Below are 13,068 nucleotides of genomic sequence, written 5' to 3' on the forward strand. Positions count from 1 at the left end.
CAAAATCCAGGCCAACCAGGTCTATAAAGTGAGTTCCTGTCCAAAAAACAAAACAAACAAGCAAAAAAAAAAAAGCCCCAGCTTCATTGATAAGTTAATAAAATATAGAGTAATTATAAAGCTATACTATAATAAAAGTTATGAATTTCCTATTTAGACTGAGGTTGTCCATGGATAACTCAAACTTGGGAAAGTAAAACCCAGGATGAAAGAATGCTCAATATGAATTTGCCATGCTTGAGATAAGAGTAGGAAACAATAGCCTAGCTCATCTATAAGCTTTAAGAAACCACCAAGCTGCCTGCCACCTCCCAGTTACTGATTCTGTGGTTTCTCCCCCACCCTCTCCCCACTGGGTCTCAGGTCGTGCAGCGGACACACTACCATGGAATGAAATGCCTCTTCCGAATAAGCTTCTTTCCCAAGGACCCAGTGGAGCTGCTACGTCGGGATCCTGCTGCTTTCGAGTACCTATACATCCAGGTAGGGTGTAACTTGGGAACACAAAGTTAGACCAGTGAGGAAACAAACCTTATGTTCTGTCGTCACGGTGAAGTTGCTATGTAAGTACAACCTTTAGCTTGCTCTAAAGGCCCTTTCCTTTCTGAAGGTCCATGGTCAAGTTAGCTGATCTGTTGACTTGAATTTGACTGTCAAAATACTGTCTATTTGTCTACCCAGAGCCCATCTGTTTTCAGAAACAAGCAAACCCCAGTAACTCTGGTACTTCCACAGAATTCCAAGGTTTGACACGTTCTTTTGGGTTCAGAAACCCTTAATTCCCAATACCTAGGATGAGGAAGGAGATGGTTTTGAGCTTACTCAATCCAGAAACATTTATGGAAGCCACACTCTGGGTTAAGTCCTGACAATCAGAGATGAAGAAAGGATAGACTTCTTTCACTACTGTTCATATATCTATAGATATAACCTCAACAGGGTTTGGTGTCAATGACATCCAAGAAGCAGTCTGCCAGACCTACATGAGAGAGAGGCAATGAAGGTGTCACAGAAGGAAAGCTATGTGTATACCCTTAGCTGTGAGGTAAATGTTTGCGGTGTAGCAAGATGGAAAAGAGGGGAAGTATTCCAAGCAGGAGCCCTTGCACTTCCAAAGGCAATGCTGACAAGAAAAAAAATGCAAGTGATTTATTGCAGCTTCAGTGCAGGATGTAAGAAGCAATAGAAAATGAAATCGGAGAGCTAGGAAACGGGGAGTGAATGGTTGGTAGGCCATGGACAGAATTGAGTTTATTCTGGAAGCTGGGCAGTGTTTCTCAGAATGTGGGACCTGAACCAATAGCATCATCATCAACTGGATATTAGTTAGAGATGCAAATTCTTGGTCCTTATCCTAGTTGTTTGTTTTAACAATCTCAATGAAATTAAAAAACAAAACAAAACAAATGTCAGGGCCTCATGTACAAGTACACTGTGTGCCTTGAAGATAACCTCGAACCTCTGATATTCCTGCCACCAGGTAGACCAGGTGCAGGTGCTGGGTCTACAGGCAAGCATCTCCACATTCAGTTGCCTGTGAGAGTTTTGTACTCTCCCTGCCAAAGCCTTTGAGATGGTGGAACTACTTCAGGACAGTGGTTTCTTAACCATGTCTGCACATCATAATTACCTGGGAGGGTGGTGGAGTGATAGCTGAGTGGTTAAGAACACTGGGTGCTCTTCCAGAAGACCTGAGTTCAATTCCCAGTATCCACCACGGTAGTGCCCAGCTATCTGTAATGCCAATTTCAGGGGATCCAAGGCCTAGCTTATGTGGAGAACAAACAATTATGCAGGCAAAGCACACATATCTAGGGAATATCTAGGATATATACAGTCAAGGTAAAGAAATCACACTGAGGAGTGGGTAAGAAGACTTAAAGGAGAGTCACCTGGTCATCATCCCAAGGAAAAATGATGTCCAGAATCAAGGCTGGGGTTGATGGGTATATGGAGTGGGGTCCCAGGGAAGTTTAAAGGTTTGATTTCCTAAGTATCAGTAGAGATGGTATCCGTCATCATGTAAGTGAATAAAATCTCATGAATTTGGAGCTAAAATAAGTCCATTTTAGGTCATGTTGGGTTTTAGGTGCACACAGAACATATGCAGCACTTGATAAGAGAAAAACTTCATCTGTCTCTGAGGGTGACACCTGGGACTGTGTGATGAGGGACATTGTGATTGTCCTTTCTGCCCTTTCTGGCAACCTAAAATGTTAGGAACATTTCTCAGCCTCAAGTTCCTTTGCCAAACCTCTAGGGGGACAATGGGTTGTATAGTTTAGTTCTCATTTTGTTTGCCTTGAATTTATTCATTCAACCTTCTGGAGATTGCCTTGGTTCTAATATTTTGGAATTTGATGACAAGTTTGTGCCCAGCATATTTCTCCACTTTGTGATAATGTGGACTTCATCTGGATTTTTCCTTCTTTAAAAAAATCAGGTGTTTTTTTACTGAAGTCTAATTAGCACATAAACTACACATGTTTAAAGTGAATACTGTGATAAACTTTCACCCGCAGTCATCACCACAATCAAAATATTGAAAATTCCAATATTCACTGACATTTCCTCAGGGTCCTTTGTAATTCATCCCCCAGGCAACTTCTGATTGGTTTTCTGTTACTATAGATTTGTTTTCATTTCCAAGGGTTTATGTAAATTAAACCATACAATATGTCTACTTATTTTGATCTGGCTGATTTTCCTCAGTATAAAGATTTTGAGATCCATCCATATTGTTGAATGTATCTGTAGTTTATTTTTCTTGTTGAGTAATAGTCATGGTACCAGAATTTGTTACACATATTGACAGACATTTGGGCTGTTTCCAGATTTGTACTATTACAAATGCAACATGTATGAGTATTCATGTTCTAGTCTTCACATAGACATGTGCTTTCTTTGATCTTGGGTAAATAGCTAATAACAGAATGATGTGATTGGTTTTCTGGAAAAAAAAGTTAATACTATTTTTCCAAGTGGCTGTACCATCTAACATTGCTACCCATCATGTAGGTATAGAAGTAGTTGTAGTTCTAGCTTCTCCACGATCTTGTCAATTTTTGGTATAGTCAGTCTTTTTCTTTTACTTTAGTCATTCTAATCGTATATAGTAGTATCTCTAAGCTTTCTGTTTGCATTATCCTAGTAACTAATGGTATTGGATAATTTTCCATGTGTTCACTTTTGTGTATCTTCTGTGATGAAATGTGTGTCCAACTCATTTGCCTGTCTTTTTATTGGCTTATTTGTTTTCTGATTATCAAGTTTTGAGAGTTCTTTATGTATTCTGGAAACAAGTCATTTGTTGGATATGTTATTTGCAATTATTTCCTCCCAGTCTGTGTCTGGCCTTTTTGGTGTCTAAACAGTGTCTTTCACAGAGCAGATGTTTGAATTTTGATGAAGTCCAGTTTGTTATTCTTTTCTTTTATGGATAGCATTTCAAGTGTCATATCTAGAAAATATATGGTCATTCAGTGTGTGTGTGTGTGTGTGTGTGTGTGTGTGTGAGAGAGAGAGAGAGAGAGAGAGAGAGAGAGAGACAGACAGACAGACAGACAGACAGACAGACAGAGAGATAGAGACAGACAGACAAAGGCAGACAGACAGAGAGAGAGAGACAGAGACAGAGACAGAGACAGAGAGAGAGAGACAGAGAGAGAGAGAGACAGAGAGAGAGAGAGAGAGAGAGAGAGAGAGAGAGAGAGTGAGTGTGTTAAGGCTCCACTCATTAAAAACCATGTCTTTTCCTCAATGAATTCCCTTCATACCTTTATTTAAAAGCAGCCTGTATAAGTAATAAAACACCTAAATCTAGTGGGAAAACACTTATCTGTGTATCTGTAGATCTATTGCCCAACCCCTATTCTATTCCATTGATCTACCTGTCTACCCCAATGCCAACAAAACATTCTGTTGATAACTAAAGCTTTATAATAAGTCTTCAAATCAAGTAGCATTTGTACCCAACTTTGCTCTCTTTTGAAAATTGGTTTTATTAGAGGTCCTCTGCATTTCTTCATGGGAATTGTAGGACTGGCTTGTTGGTTTCCTACTAAAAATCTTAATATGATTTGGATTGGAATTGCACAGAAGCTGTACATTGATTAAGATAGAATCGATAGCTTAACAATACTGTCTTTCAGCCCATGAGCAAAGTATTTCTACATTGATTTGTGTCTTTAATTTTTCTCAGTGACGTTTCCTAAGTTTTGTGGCATATAATTTTTTCACATATTTTGTCGGGTTTATACCAAATTATTATTCATTTTGATATCATTATAAATGACTTTTTTATTTTTGTTGCTGCTGCTGCTGCTACTGTTTTTGAACAGTTTGATTCTGTAACTCTGGCTGGTCTGGAACTGTTTGGTCCACACTATTATTGAACTTGAGATCCGTGCCTTCCTACCCTAGCCTTCTAAGTACTGGAATTATAGCTATGAGCCAGCATACCCAGCAATAATTTAGATTTGTAATTCAATATCCAGTCATTTATGGGTAGCATGTAGAAATACACTCTTATTGTAATTTTATGCCTTGCAACTTTGCTGTACTCAGTGAACTGTTTTAGTAAGTTTTTGTAGACTCTACTGGATTTTCTGTATAGATGAATATTGACTATTGGTTTTCCTCTCACTCCCCTTTTTGGATACAGTCTTGATCTTGACCAGGAGGCTGACCTTCTGATCCTCATGCCTCAGCCTCCAAATTACTGGATTTACAAGCATGAGCCTTCACTCTCAGCTGAAGTATCCTTAGTGTGTGTGTGTGTGTGTGTGTGTGTGTGTGTGTGTGTGTGTGTGTGTGTCTTTTCCTTTGCTATAGCAGTAGTACTATGGCTCCCTAGTCCCATTGCCCATTGTGTTACAACCTCAACCAAAGGACAATGGTGAAGTTGGAGTCATTGATAGCTAGGGTACCCTTAGCATTTAGAACATTGCCATTCACTTGACTATGAACTACAAGGTATTCCTTCTAAGTCAGTATAAGGAAATATTGACTCATCAATTTTTTGTCCTCTGGACCTCAAGAAACAATGTTTGATCCATCCCTGCAATCAACCTCTCACCCTGGGCTTCTGAATTAGAGCCCCACAGAGATACTCTCCCAGTGTCTTTCTGTCCTTATTCTCATCTGGACTAGTAGAAGAGCCTGGTATGGCTTGTGATTGAGTACAGGACCCCTGAAAAGGTGAGGTATCTCTTATAACAGAAAAATGAAAGGGAATGAACCAGGTCCCACTTGCACAGTAACCTAGAATTTTCTGCACTCTGTGTCTTGTTATGTGACCTGCCACTAGAAAGTGTCTAATATTTGCTAAACCAAGCAAATAATGTCCCTGTGGCCCAAGGCTACCCTGTTGTCTCTTCCCCAAGGGCAGTAGCCCCCTCTTCCTTTATCTACCATGCCTTGTTGGGATCCAAGGGCATAGCCGGGAAGCAGTCAGGGAAGGGATGTTGCCTTTAACTGATGGATTTGGTCTGCCCTCTCTCACAGAGTCGTAATGATGTTATCCGAGAACGCTTTGGAATGGACCCTAAGCCAGAGATGCTTTTGGGTCTTGCTGCCCTTCACATCTATATCACTGTCTCAGCCACTCGGCCTAGTCAGAAGATCACACTCAAGAATGTGGAGTGAGTTGCGAAAGGGTCCTTCTGGAGGGGACAAATAGCTTTGCGTAAGAAGGTGCAATTATTGAGCTGTGTTCTGTTTTTCAAAGTCATGGGCATTCTATGGGGATAGGAATTCGAGTTCCTGAGTTCTACCCCACCCAAGTCCCATACTTTAGAGCTATAGTTTCTTCTGTGTACAGATCCACAGTTTGCCTGTCTTTATCCTTCTTTCTCTTTTTCCTAGTCTCTGTTCCTCCATCCCTGCCTCTCAGAGTTGCTCAGCATCTCTCTGATCATCTCCCTCCCTTGATCACACTTTGTCTCTCTCACTAATCTCTTGAATTTCTTCTGTTTTTAGGAAGGAGTGGGGCTTGGAACCCTTTCTTCCCCCCTCCCTCCTGCAGGGCATCAAAGAGAAGAACCTTCGGAAGTCTCTCTCTCAACAGCTGAAGGCCCACCAAATGCATCCTTCTAGCAGCACCAAGGTATCCAGAGGAAGCCATCGAGTACCATGATCAAAACTAAAGGCCTCAGAAGGGTCCTGGGTGGTACTCTGGGGATCCCCACCATTCCTGACTTAAGTACACACACTGTCACTCTTTCTTACTTAGGTGAACAATCCATTATTCTTTCTGACTCAGGTACATATCTGGGTTAGCCAGGGATGTGGCAGTTATAGAAAGGAGTTTGCTCCAAATCCAAACTTAGCCCAAATAGGCTTAGCAGCACGTCACTGCAAGCCACTGTGTCCTTGAAGCAAAGAAGCAATGAGGAAGGTCATTCCTTGGGGTCTTTCACCAATTAGTGCCAATTGAACACCTGTCCTATGGAAGGCATTGGCCAAAGGGATGCACATGCTTTTCATGCGAGTGACTGCACTGTCCCTCCCTAGTTTTCAAGCCTACCAGTCCTAGAGGAAGAAATCTGAGGAGATAAAAGCCCAACATAGAGCTGGGGCCACTACTGCACTGTCCTCTGCATTTTAGGACACGGACACAGAAGTCTTTACCTCTTAAGGGGCTTCTTTCCCCACCTCTCCTGGCCCTGCTGAGCCTTCTTAGGCTGCTAACACTCCATCTGCTTGTGCTTCCTGCCCAAGAGGCTGGAGGATGGTGACAAATACTAGAATCAGCATGCAGATGTAGACAGGAGACACAATCACCCCCATATCTGCCACCCATTCCAGATTTCTTGAATTACCAACTAGCTTCCCTTTTAAGATGCAAATTTCCCCAGAGAGCTAAGCCATTCCCACCTTACTGTGCATGTTTAATCAGATTGGTTCCCCACCCCCACCCCCACCCCCTTGGCTGAGAGCACCAGTGCTCACCACCATCTCCATAGCAAAGATTTTTTTTTCTTCTATGCATCCCCAGTGCTCTGCTGAAGAAAACCTGGCTTTAGCCCTTGAGTCAGACATAGTCAAGCAGGGAAATAAAACTATCATCCGCTACCCAAAGCACCAGGCACTGGCACTCTGAATATGTTCCGGAGAGACAGGTGCCAAGCCCAGGCTAGGAGAGGAAGAACTGGTATATTTAGTGCCAGAGCTGAGACTTGAAAGATGGACAGATAGGAGCTTGTCTAGATGAATTGCTAGAAACAGTACTAAAAGGAAGATGTCCCTGAGCTGGGAGAGCCATCTCTACTGAAGCCCAGAAATGAGAGTCATGATAGCAGGGAAAAGAACAAGACAATTGAGCCCATGGAAGCTACAGAATATTAAAGATATGGAGCTGGTGAAGGTAGAGACGGGGAGGAGACTAGGGAGGTTCACAGGAACCAGTTATTGAAGGACTTTCTGTACCATAGAAAGGGTTCCATGTAATCCTAACAGGTAGCAGTGACCCATGGAGGAGTTGAAGCAGGAAGCTGATGTGACTGAAGTTACTATGTTTTAGGATGTTTCCACTAGCACTAGGTGGAGGTAACTGAGGGAAAGAAACAGAGCACCCAAAGCCCTGGCATAGAAAGGAATGTCAAAGCAATGGTATAGGACAAATGATACAGACAGATCATTCAAGAGAAAAACCAAGGGGTAAAATAAACATGATTTGGTGACTGGTGGCCCTCAGATGAGAGGACAAAGGAAGAGGTCACAGGTTTCTGGCTCAGTTGCCCCACACAAGCTCAGGCGCTTCCAGAAACCTGGAAGTCCAGCGGAAGAACAGACTTGAGGCTTGAGAGTGCTCAGTATGTAAGCACAGAGTGGGACCCCAAGATTGCATGTGGCAGTGCCAGTAGGACTCTAAGGATCTTAAGAGAGATGCATCGATTAGGTGGGTGTCAGAGTGTGGGGAAAATGATTGAATTAATACAAGAATAAATGGAGTCAACTGATGCTTTAGGCATGAGGAATCCAGAGATGTGAGGCTGGCTTAGAAAGGCAGGTAGAATACTAGAAGTAGAACCACCCAAACTGGAACTTCCTTTCAGGTTTACGCAGGCCCCTTCTCATTTCTATGGAGTAGGCTGATGACTGGTACCTACCATATAAGAAGCTGAGACTCCGCTTGGAGGCTGTGGGCTTCCTTCTCTGTTCTCCTCTGGATTCTCATTACAGGGTGGGTTGTTTCCACAGGGCTCCGCAATTCAAGCAAAGCTCCAGTACCTTCGAATTCTGAATGAACTTCCGACCTTCACTGGTGTTTTATTCAACACTGTAGGCCTGGTCAGTGAGACAGTGGGATGGGGGAGGGGCAAAGTATCTGTGTTGCATGGGGTGGGGGCTGAGGCTGGGGACCAGCTCTTTGTTGGAGGGATGATGCCAGTCAGCTCTCATATTCAAAGCATCCACTACATCTATGGATTCAACCAACTGCAAGTCAAAATTAGTCTAAGGAAAAAAATGTGTTCCTACTGAGCATGTATAGACATTTTTCTTGTCATTATTCTCTAGACATAACAGTATAACAGCTATTTACACAATATTTGCACTGCGTTAGGCTTTGTAAGTAATCTTGAGGTGATTTTAAAGCATACATTAGAGTCAGATGTGATGCTGTATGCTTGGAATCTCAGCATTCTAGAGGCTGAAGAACAAGGATTATGAGTTCAAGATTGAGGTCATTCTGGGATATATAAGACTGTGTCTCAAAAGTACACAAGGATGTTGTGCAGATGATATGCAAATACTCTGTCATTTTATAAAAGGAACTAAGCAGCCATGGATTTTAGTATGTACAACAGAGTCCTGAAACCAATCCCCTACAGATAAATCTGCTTTCAGTGACCCTTATCCATCCTTTTCTGCCCCTCTTCCTATATTCCAGACTTCGATAACCCTTGTCTATAAAGGGCCAGATAGTAAATTTTTTGCCTTTTGTTGATAGAGCAAATGGATATCTGTAACAGCCAGTCAGCCTTGCTGTCTTAGCATGAAAAAAACTACACTGTATTAACAAATGTGTGTTGCCCTGTGCCACTAACTAATTAAAGGCACAAAAATATTTGAATTTCCTAGAATTTTCATGTGTCAGAAATATGGTTCTTTTGACCTCTTTCCAACCTCTTAAAATGTTTTGAAATCTTATTTTTAGCCATGGGGACATAGAAAACAGGTGATGTGGTCCATATTTGACCCATGGGCCATAATGTGCCAACCCTCGCTCTGTCTCTTTGCCTCTACATACACATCCTCCCACAGTCCTCTAGCCCAGGTTTCCTGAGTGACCATACTGCCCCCTGCCTACCCAGCACCTGAACTGCAGAGCAATGCTCTGGGGCAGAGCTCAGCTGGCACAATCCCTAAGACTGCTCCAGTCTAGTTGACCCTGGTAAAAAGAAAATCAAATCATCTTACTGGTTGGCTCCAGGTACTTGCCATGCTCTGTGGAACACGCTGTCGAGCTAGCGTGGCATACTGGAGAAAATCTGCTTATGGAAGTGCCTGTAGGCAGACATAGGAGGTTCCTGGGGTGATGCTAATTGCAGGGACTTGGCCAGCAGAAGGCTCAGTCTTGATGGCTTCAGGGAGTTTGTCAGCTCCATTGAAGGGAATCCAGTGTGTCAGATCTGGAAGCAGCCATTTGAACATGGGGAATTTGTAGAACACTGAAAAGCCCCCTGGCTCCTCCCTTCACACACCCTCAAATCTCTCTTCCACCATCCTGCCATTGCTCAGATGCCTATTGGTCCTTCCTTTGAGTCCAAGTTGCTAGCCCACCTATTAAAGTGTCAATCTGGGGTTCATTAAGCAACTAAACAACCAGTGAAGGCCTTAGGACAAGTTGGTGAAGGGTGAGAAAAAGGCAGGCATAATGCTGCCTAGCCAGGCAAAAGCACTGGCTCACAGCAACTGTGGAAAGAACCTCCAGGCTTGATAAGAGAAAGTTCTCCAAAGGCACCAGAATAAAGCATACTTCACCTACCTCACAATTTTGTTAGAGCCAGCCCTGATGCAGCTCACTTAACATACTGCTGTAGCTAAGATGTGATTTAGACTGAGGATCTAGAATTCTGTACTAGGAAAGTTCCAGACCATTTTCCCCTCAAGATTACCTTTTATACCCTGGCACTGAGCCCCAGGTATTCCTCCTCCCTTACTCTCACTCCTCACATACCCCTTAAGAACCAACATAGCACATATTTTCTCTTTTTCAATGCCTCTTCTGCTACTGGACTTTCCCTCCACTTCTAACTGTGAATGTTGTCTGCTTTGCACACTTGGGCACTAGGACGAGAAGCAGTCAGCCACCACTCTGCTGGTGGGACCCCGTCACGGCATCAGCCATGTTATTGACCTCAAAACCAACCTCACCACTGTGCTGTCCGAGTTCAGCAAGATCAGCAAGATCCAGCTGTTCCGGGAGAACCAGGGAGTGGCCCGTGTGGAGACCAGCATCATGGATGCCAAGGTAAGCCCTGCTTTGATGTGCTGCTTCTCTCCAGAAACAGCCCCAAGGGGCAAGGAAAAAGAATTGGAGCATGTGAAGTGAGGCTTGGAGATTCTGAAGTGGCTTCTCCCTAGAACTCCCTGTCTTCCTCTGCCCCTTCTCAGAGTTAGCCCACCTAAGATGCTCAGCACACCATAGTTACTATTCTATTGCTGTGATTAAGACACCACAATCACAAAGACAACTCATAAAAATAATTCATTTACTTGGGATTTACAGTTTCAGAGGGCTAGAGTCTATGAGCATCATGCCGTGGAACATGGCAGCAGGCAGGCCTGTGTGGTACTATCGCAGTAACTGAACACTTACATCTTGAGACACAAGAACAAGAAAGAGAGAACTAAGTGAGAATGGTGTGGGCTTTTGAAACTTCAAAATCCACCCCCTAATGACACATCTCCTCTAAGAAGGCCATACCTTCCAATCCTTCCCAAACAGTTCTGTCAATTGGAAATGACCACCTATTCAAACATAGGGGGACCTTTCTCATTCAAACTACCACACAGCACTATGTAGTACTAAGAACTCTCAGGTCAACCTGAGTCAGTACTCCACAGAAAAATGGAGCACTGGGTGCAACCCAAGCCATCGTTTTGCAATTATTCTTGTCACACCACGCAGAGAAATTTGAATTTATTCATATCATGGTGGTTTGTGCTTATAAACACAGTATTCAGAAGGCTGAAGCAGAAGCATGACTGCCTTCACAGTAAGTCCAAGTCCAGCCTAGGCTATGTAGCTAGCTCATGTTTCAAATGAAAAAAGAAAGGAAGAAAATAAAATTCATATAACTGGGCATGGTGTGGTGTACCTGTCTGTATTCATAGCCACTTGGTAGGCCGTGTGAATGATTAAATTTCACAGCGTTCTTTGACTACATAAGGAGGGAATCCATGTCTCAAAATGATTGTGGGCATTCAAGGTATACTGGTGTATGTGCACATGCAAGCGGAATCCAGAGATATCCTCCTTAATTGCTCTCTGCCTTACTTTTTTGACATAGGGTCTCTTACCAAACCAAGAGCTTTCCTAATCAGCGACACTTCTGGCCAGCAAGGCTCAGAAATCCTGTCTTTCTCTTCCTAGTGCTTGGCTTGCAGGTGCATTGCTACCGAACTGTTTGCATGGATGCTAGGGATGGGCCTTGGGTCATCCTGCTTGCACTCTGCTAACTGAGCCATCTTCCCAGCTCTTGGGGCTGGCGAGGAAGCTCAATAATGGAGCAATTAATTAGCTTGAGCCAGCCCCTAGGTTCCATTCCTAGCACTGCCAAAAGTAAAAAAAAAAAAAGACAATCCCACTCACACGGAACTTCAAGATAAATGGAGCAGCCTTAGAGAATCTGACCACCCCTAGACCCTGCCGGTCTGCCTCCGAAATTAAAGAAATGAATGCCTTAACCCACCTCTGCCCATCCCACAGGTATATTGATTGGGGAACACCCTCTTTGAACTAGGGAAGAGGAGTGTCTGAGCATAGACTCAGGGGGTCTGGGGAGTGGAGGAAGAAACCGAGCCAACTTCCGGTTTCATTTCCCAGAGCCCAGCTCTCTTAGAACCTCAGCATTTTCCGCCATAGACCGAGACTTTCTGACTGGCAGGCAGCTGTCATTGCCTCTGCAAGTCTGGCAGGAATGATCAGCCACCCCCTCCAGAGCTTCTCCTGTTTGAATACAGTGACCATTGTGGGCCCGGGCAGGCCTGCCAGCTGGCAAAAACACTCAGGAGGAGGGACAGCTTTCCTGTCTTAAAGGGTCTCCCAGGAGGACGTGTTGTTAACAGATTAAGAGGTGGAGTGTTTGCTGTTTCTAAAAAGAGCCAATCATTTCTTTTTTGTGTTTGAAAACCCAGGAAGCTTTAATATGTTAATTTTTCCACCTGTGATTCACAGGCCCCCCCATTGGCTTGGGAACCTGCCTGGTGCTGCTGTTTAATTGGCTGTGGCCACTCTCCCAACCATTTGGTGCTACTCTCCTCAGATATTTGTTGGGTAAAAAGCCAGATGAACTAGTAAGGAAAGGGGAGGAAAGATAGAGTGAGCAGGGGAGTGTGGCTCAGAGAGATATAGAAGGGGGTTAAAACAGAGGTTGGTTTTGGGTTTTTTTTTTTAACCTTTCAATATTCCATGAGTGAATTTTCCACATTAGTAGCACAATAGAAATTCCATAAGAGGTTTTTTAAAAATAAACACACCTGTGCCCTACTCTGAAAAGTGCCAATTTTTTTAAGACAGGGTTTCTCTGTGTGGCCCTGGCTGTCCTAGAACTCTCTCTGTAGACTGGGCTGACCTCAAACTCAACAGAGATCTGCCTGAGTCTGCCTCTGGAGTTCTGGGATTAAAGGCGTATGCATGCCACCACTGCTCAACAAACACTGATTTCATTGACTTTCAGGATTTATTTAATTTTTCATTTTCTCTAAATGACTTTGTAATATAACTAATTGGAATGAGCATACCTATATGACCAGAGGCCTGGGAGGAAAGAGGCTGAACCAGGGTGTATGTATATATATATATATATTTTTTTTCTCCTGAGTGAAGAGCCATCTGCT

The 13,068-nt window shown here is 43.4% G+C and overlaps 1 protein-coding gene across 3 annotated transcripts in view; it reads left to right on the forward strand.

Annotated features, from left to right (window-relative positions):
* The window catches only part of Frmpd3 (FERM and PDZ domain containing 3), a 149,667-nt gene that overhangs the window by 109,981 nt on the left and 26,618 nt on the right, over positions 1 to 13,068 (forward strand). For all 3 annotated transcript variants that reach the window (XM_087601009.1, XM_087601011.1, XM_087601010.1), the window contains 5 exons: positions 364 to 483; positions 5,506 to 5,642; positions 5,980 to 6,106; positions 8,203 to 8,292; positions 10,298 to 10,477. In XM_087601009.1, the coding sequence (XP_087457135.1) occupies positions 364 to 483; positions 5,506 to 5,642; positions 5,980 to 6,106; positions 8,203 to 8,292; positions 10,298 to 10,477 (654 nt within the window). The remainder of the gene's footprint in view (positions 1 to 363; positions 484 to 5,505; positions 5,643 to 5,979; positions 6,107 to 8,202; positions 8,293 to 10,297; positions 10,478 to 13,068) is intronic.

Source organism: Rattus norvegicus, chromosome X, assembly GCF_021556685.1.
Source record: "Rattus norvegicus strain SHRSP/BbbUtx chromosome X, alternate assembly SHRSP_T2T, whole genome shotgun sequence".
In the NCBI taxonomy this organism is placed as follows: Eukaryota; Metazoa; Chordata; class Mammalia; order Rodentia; family Muridae; genus Rattus; species Rattus norvegicus.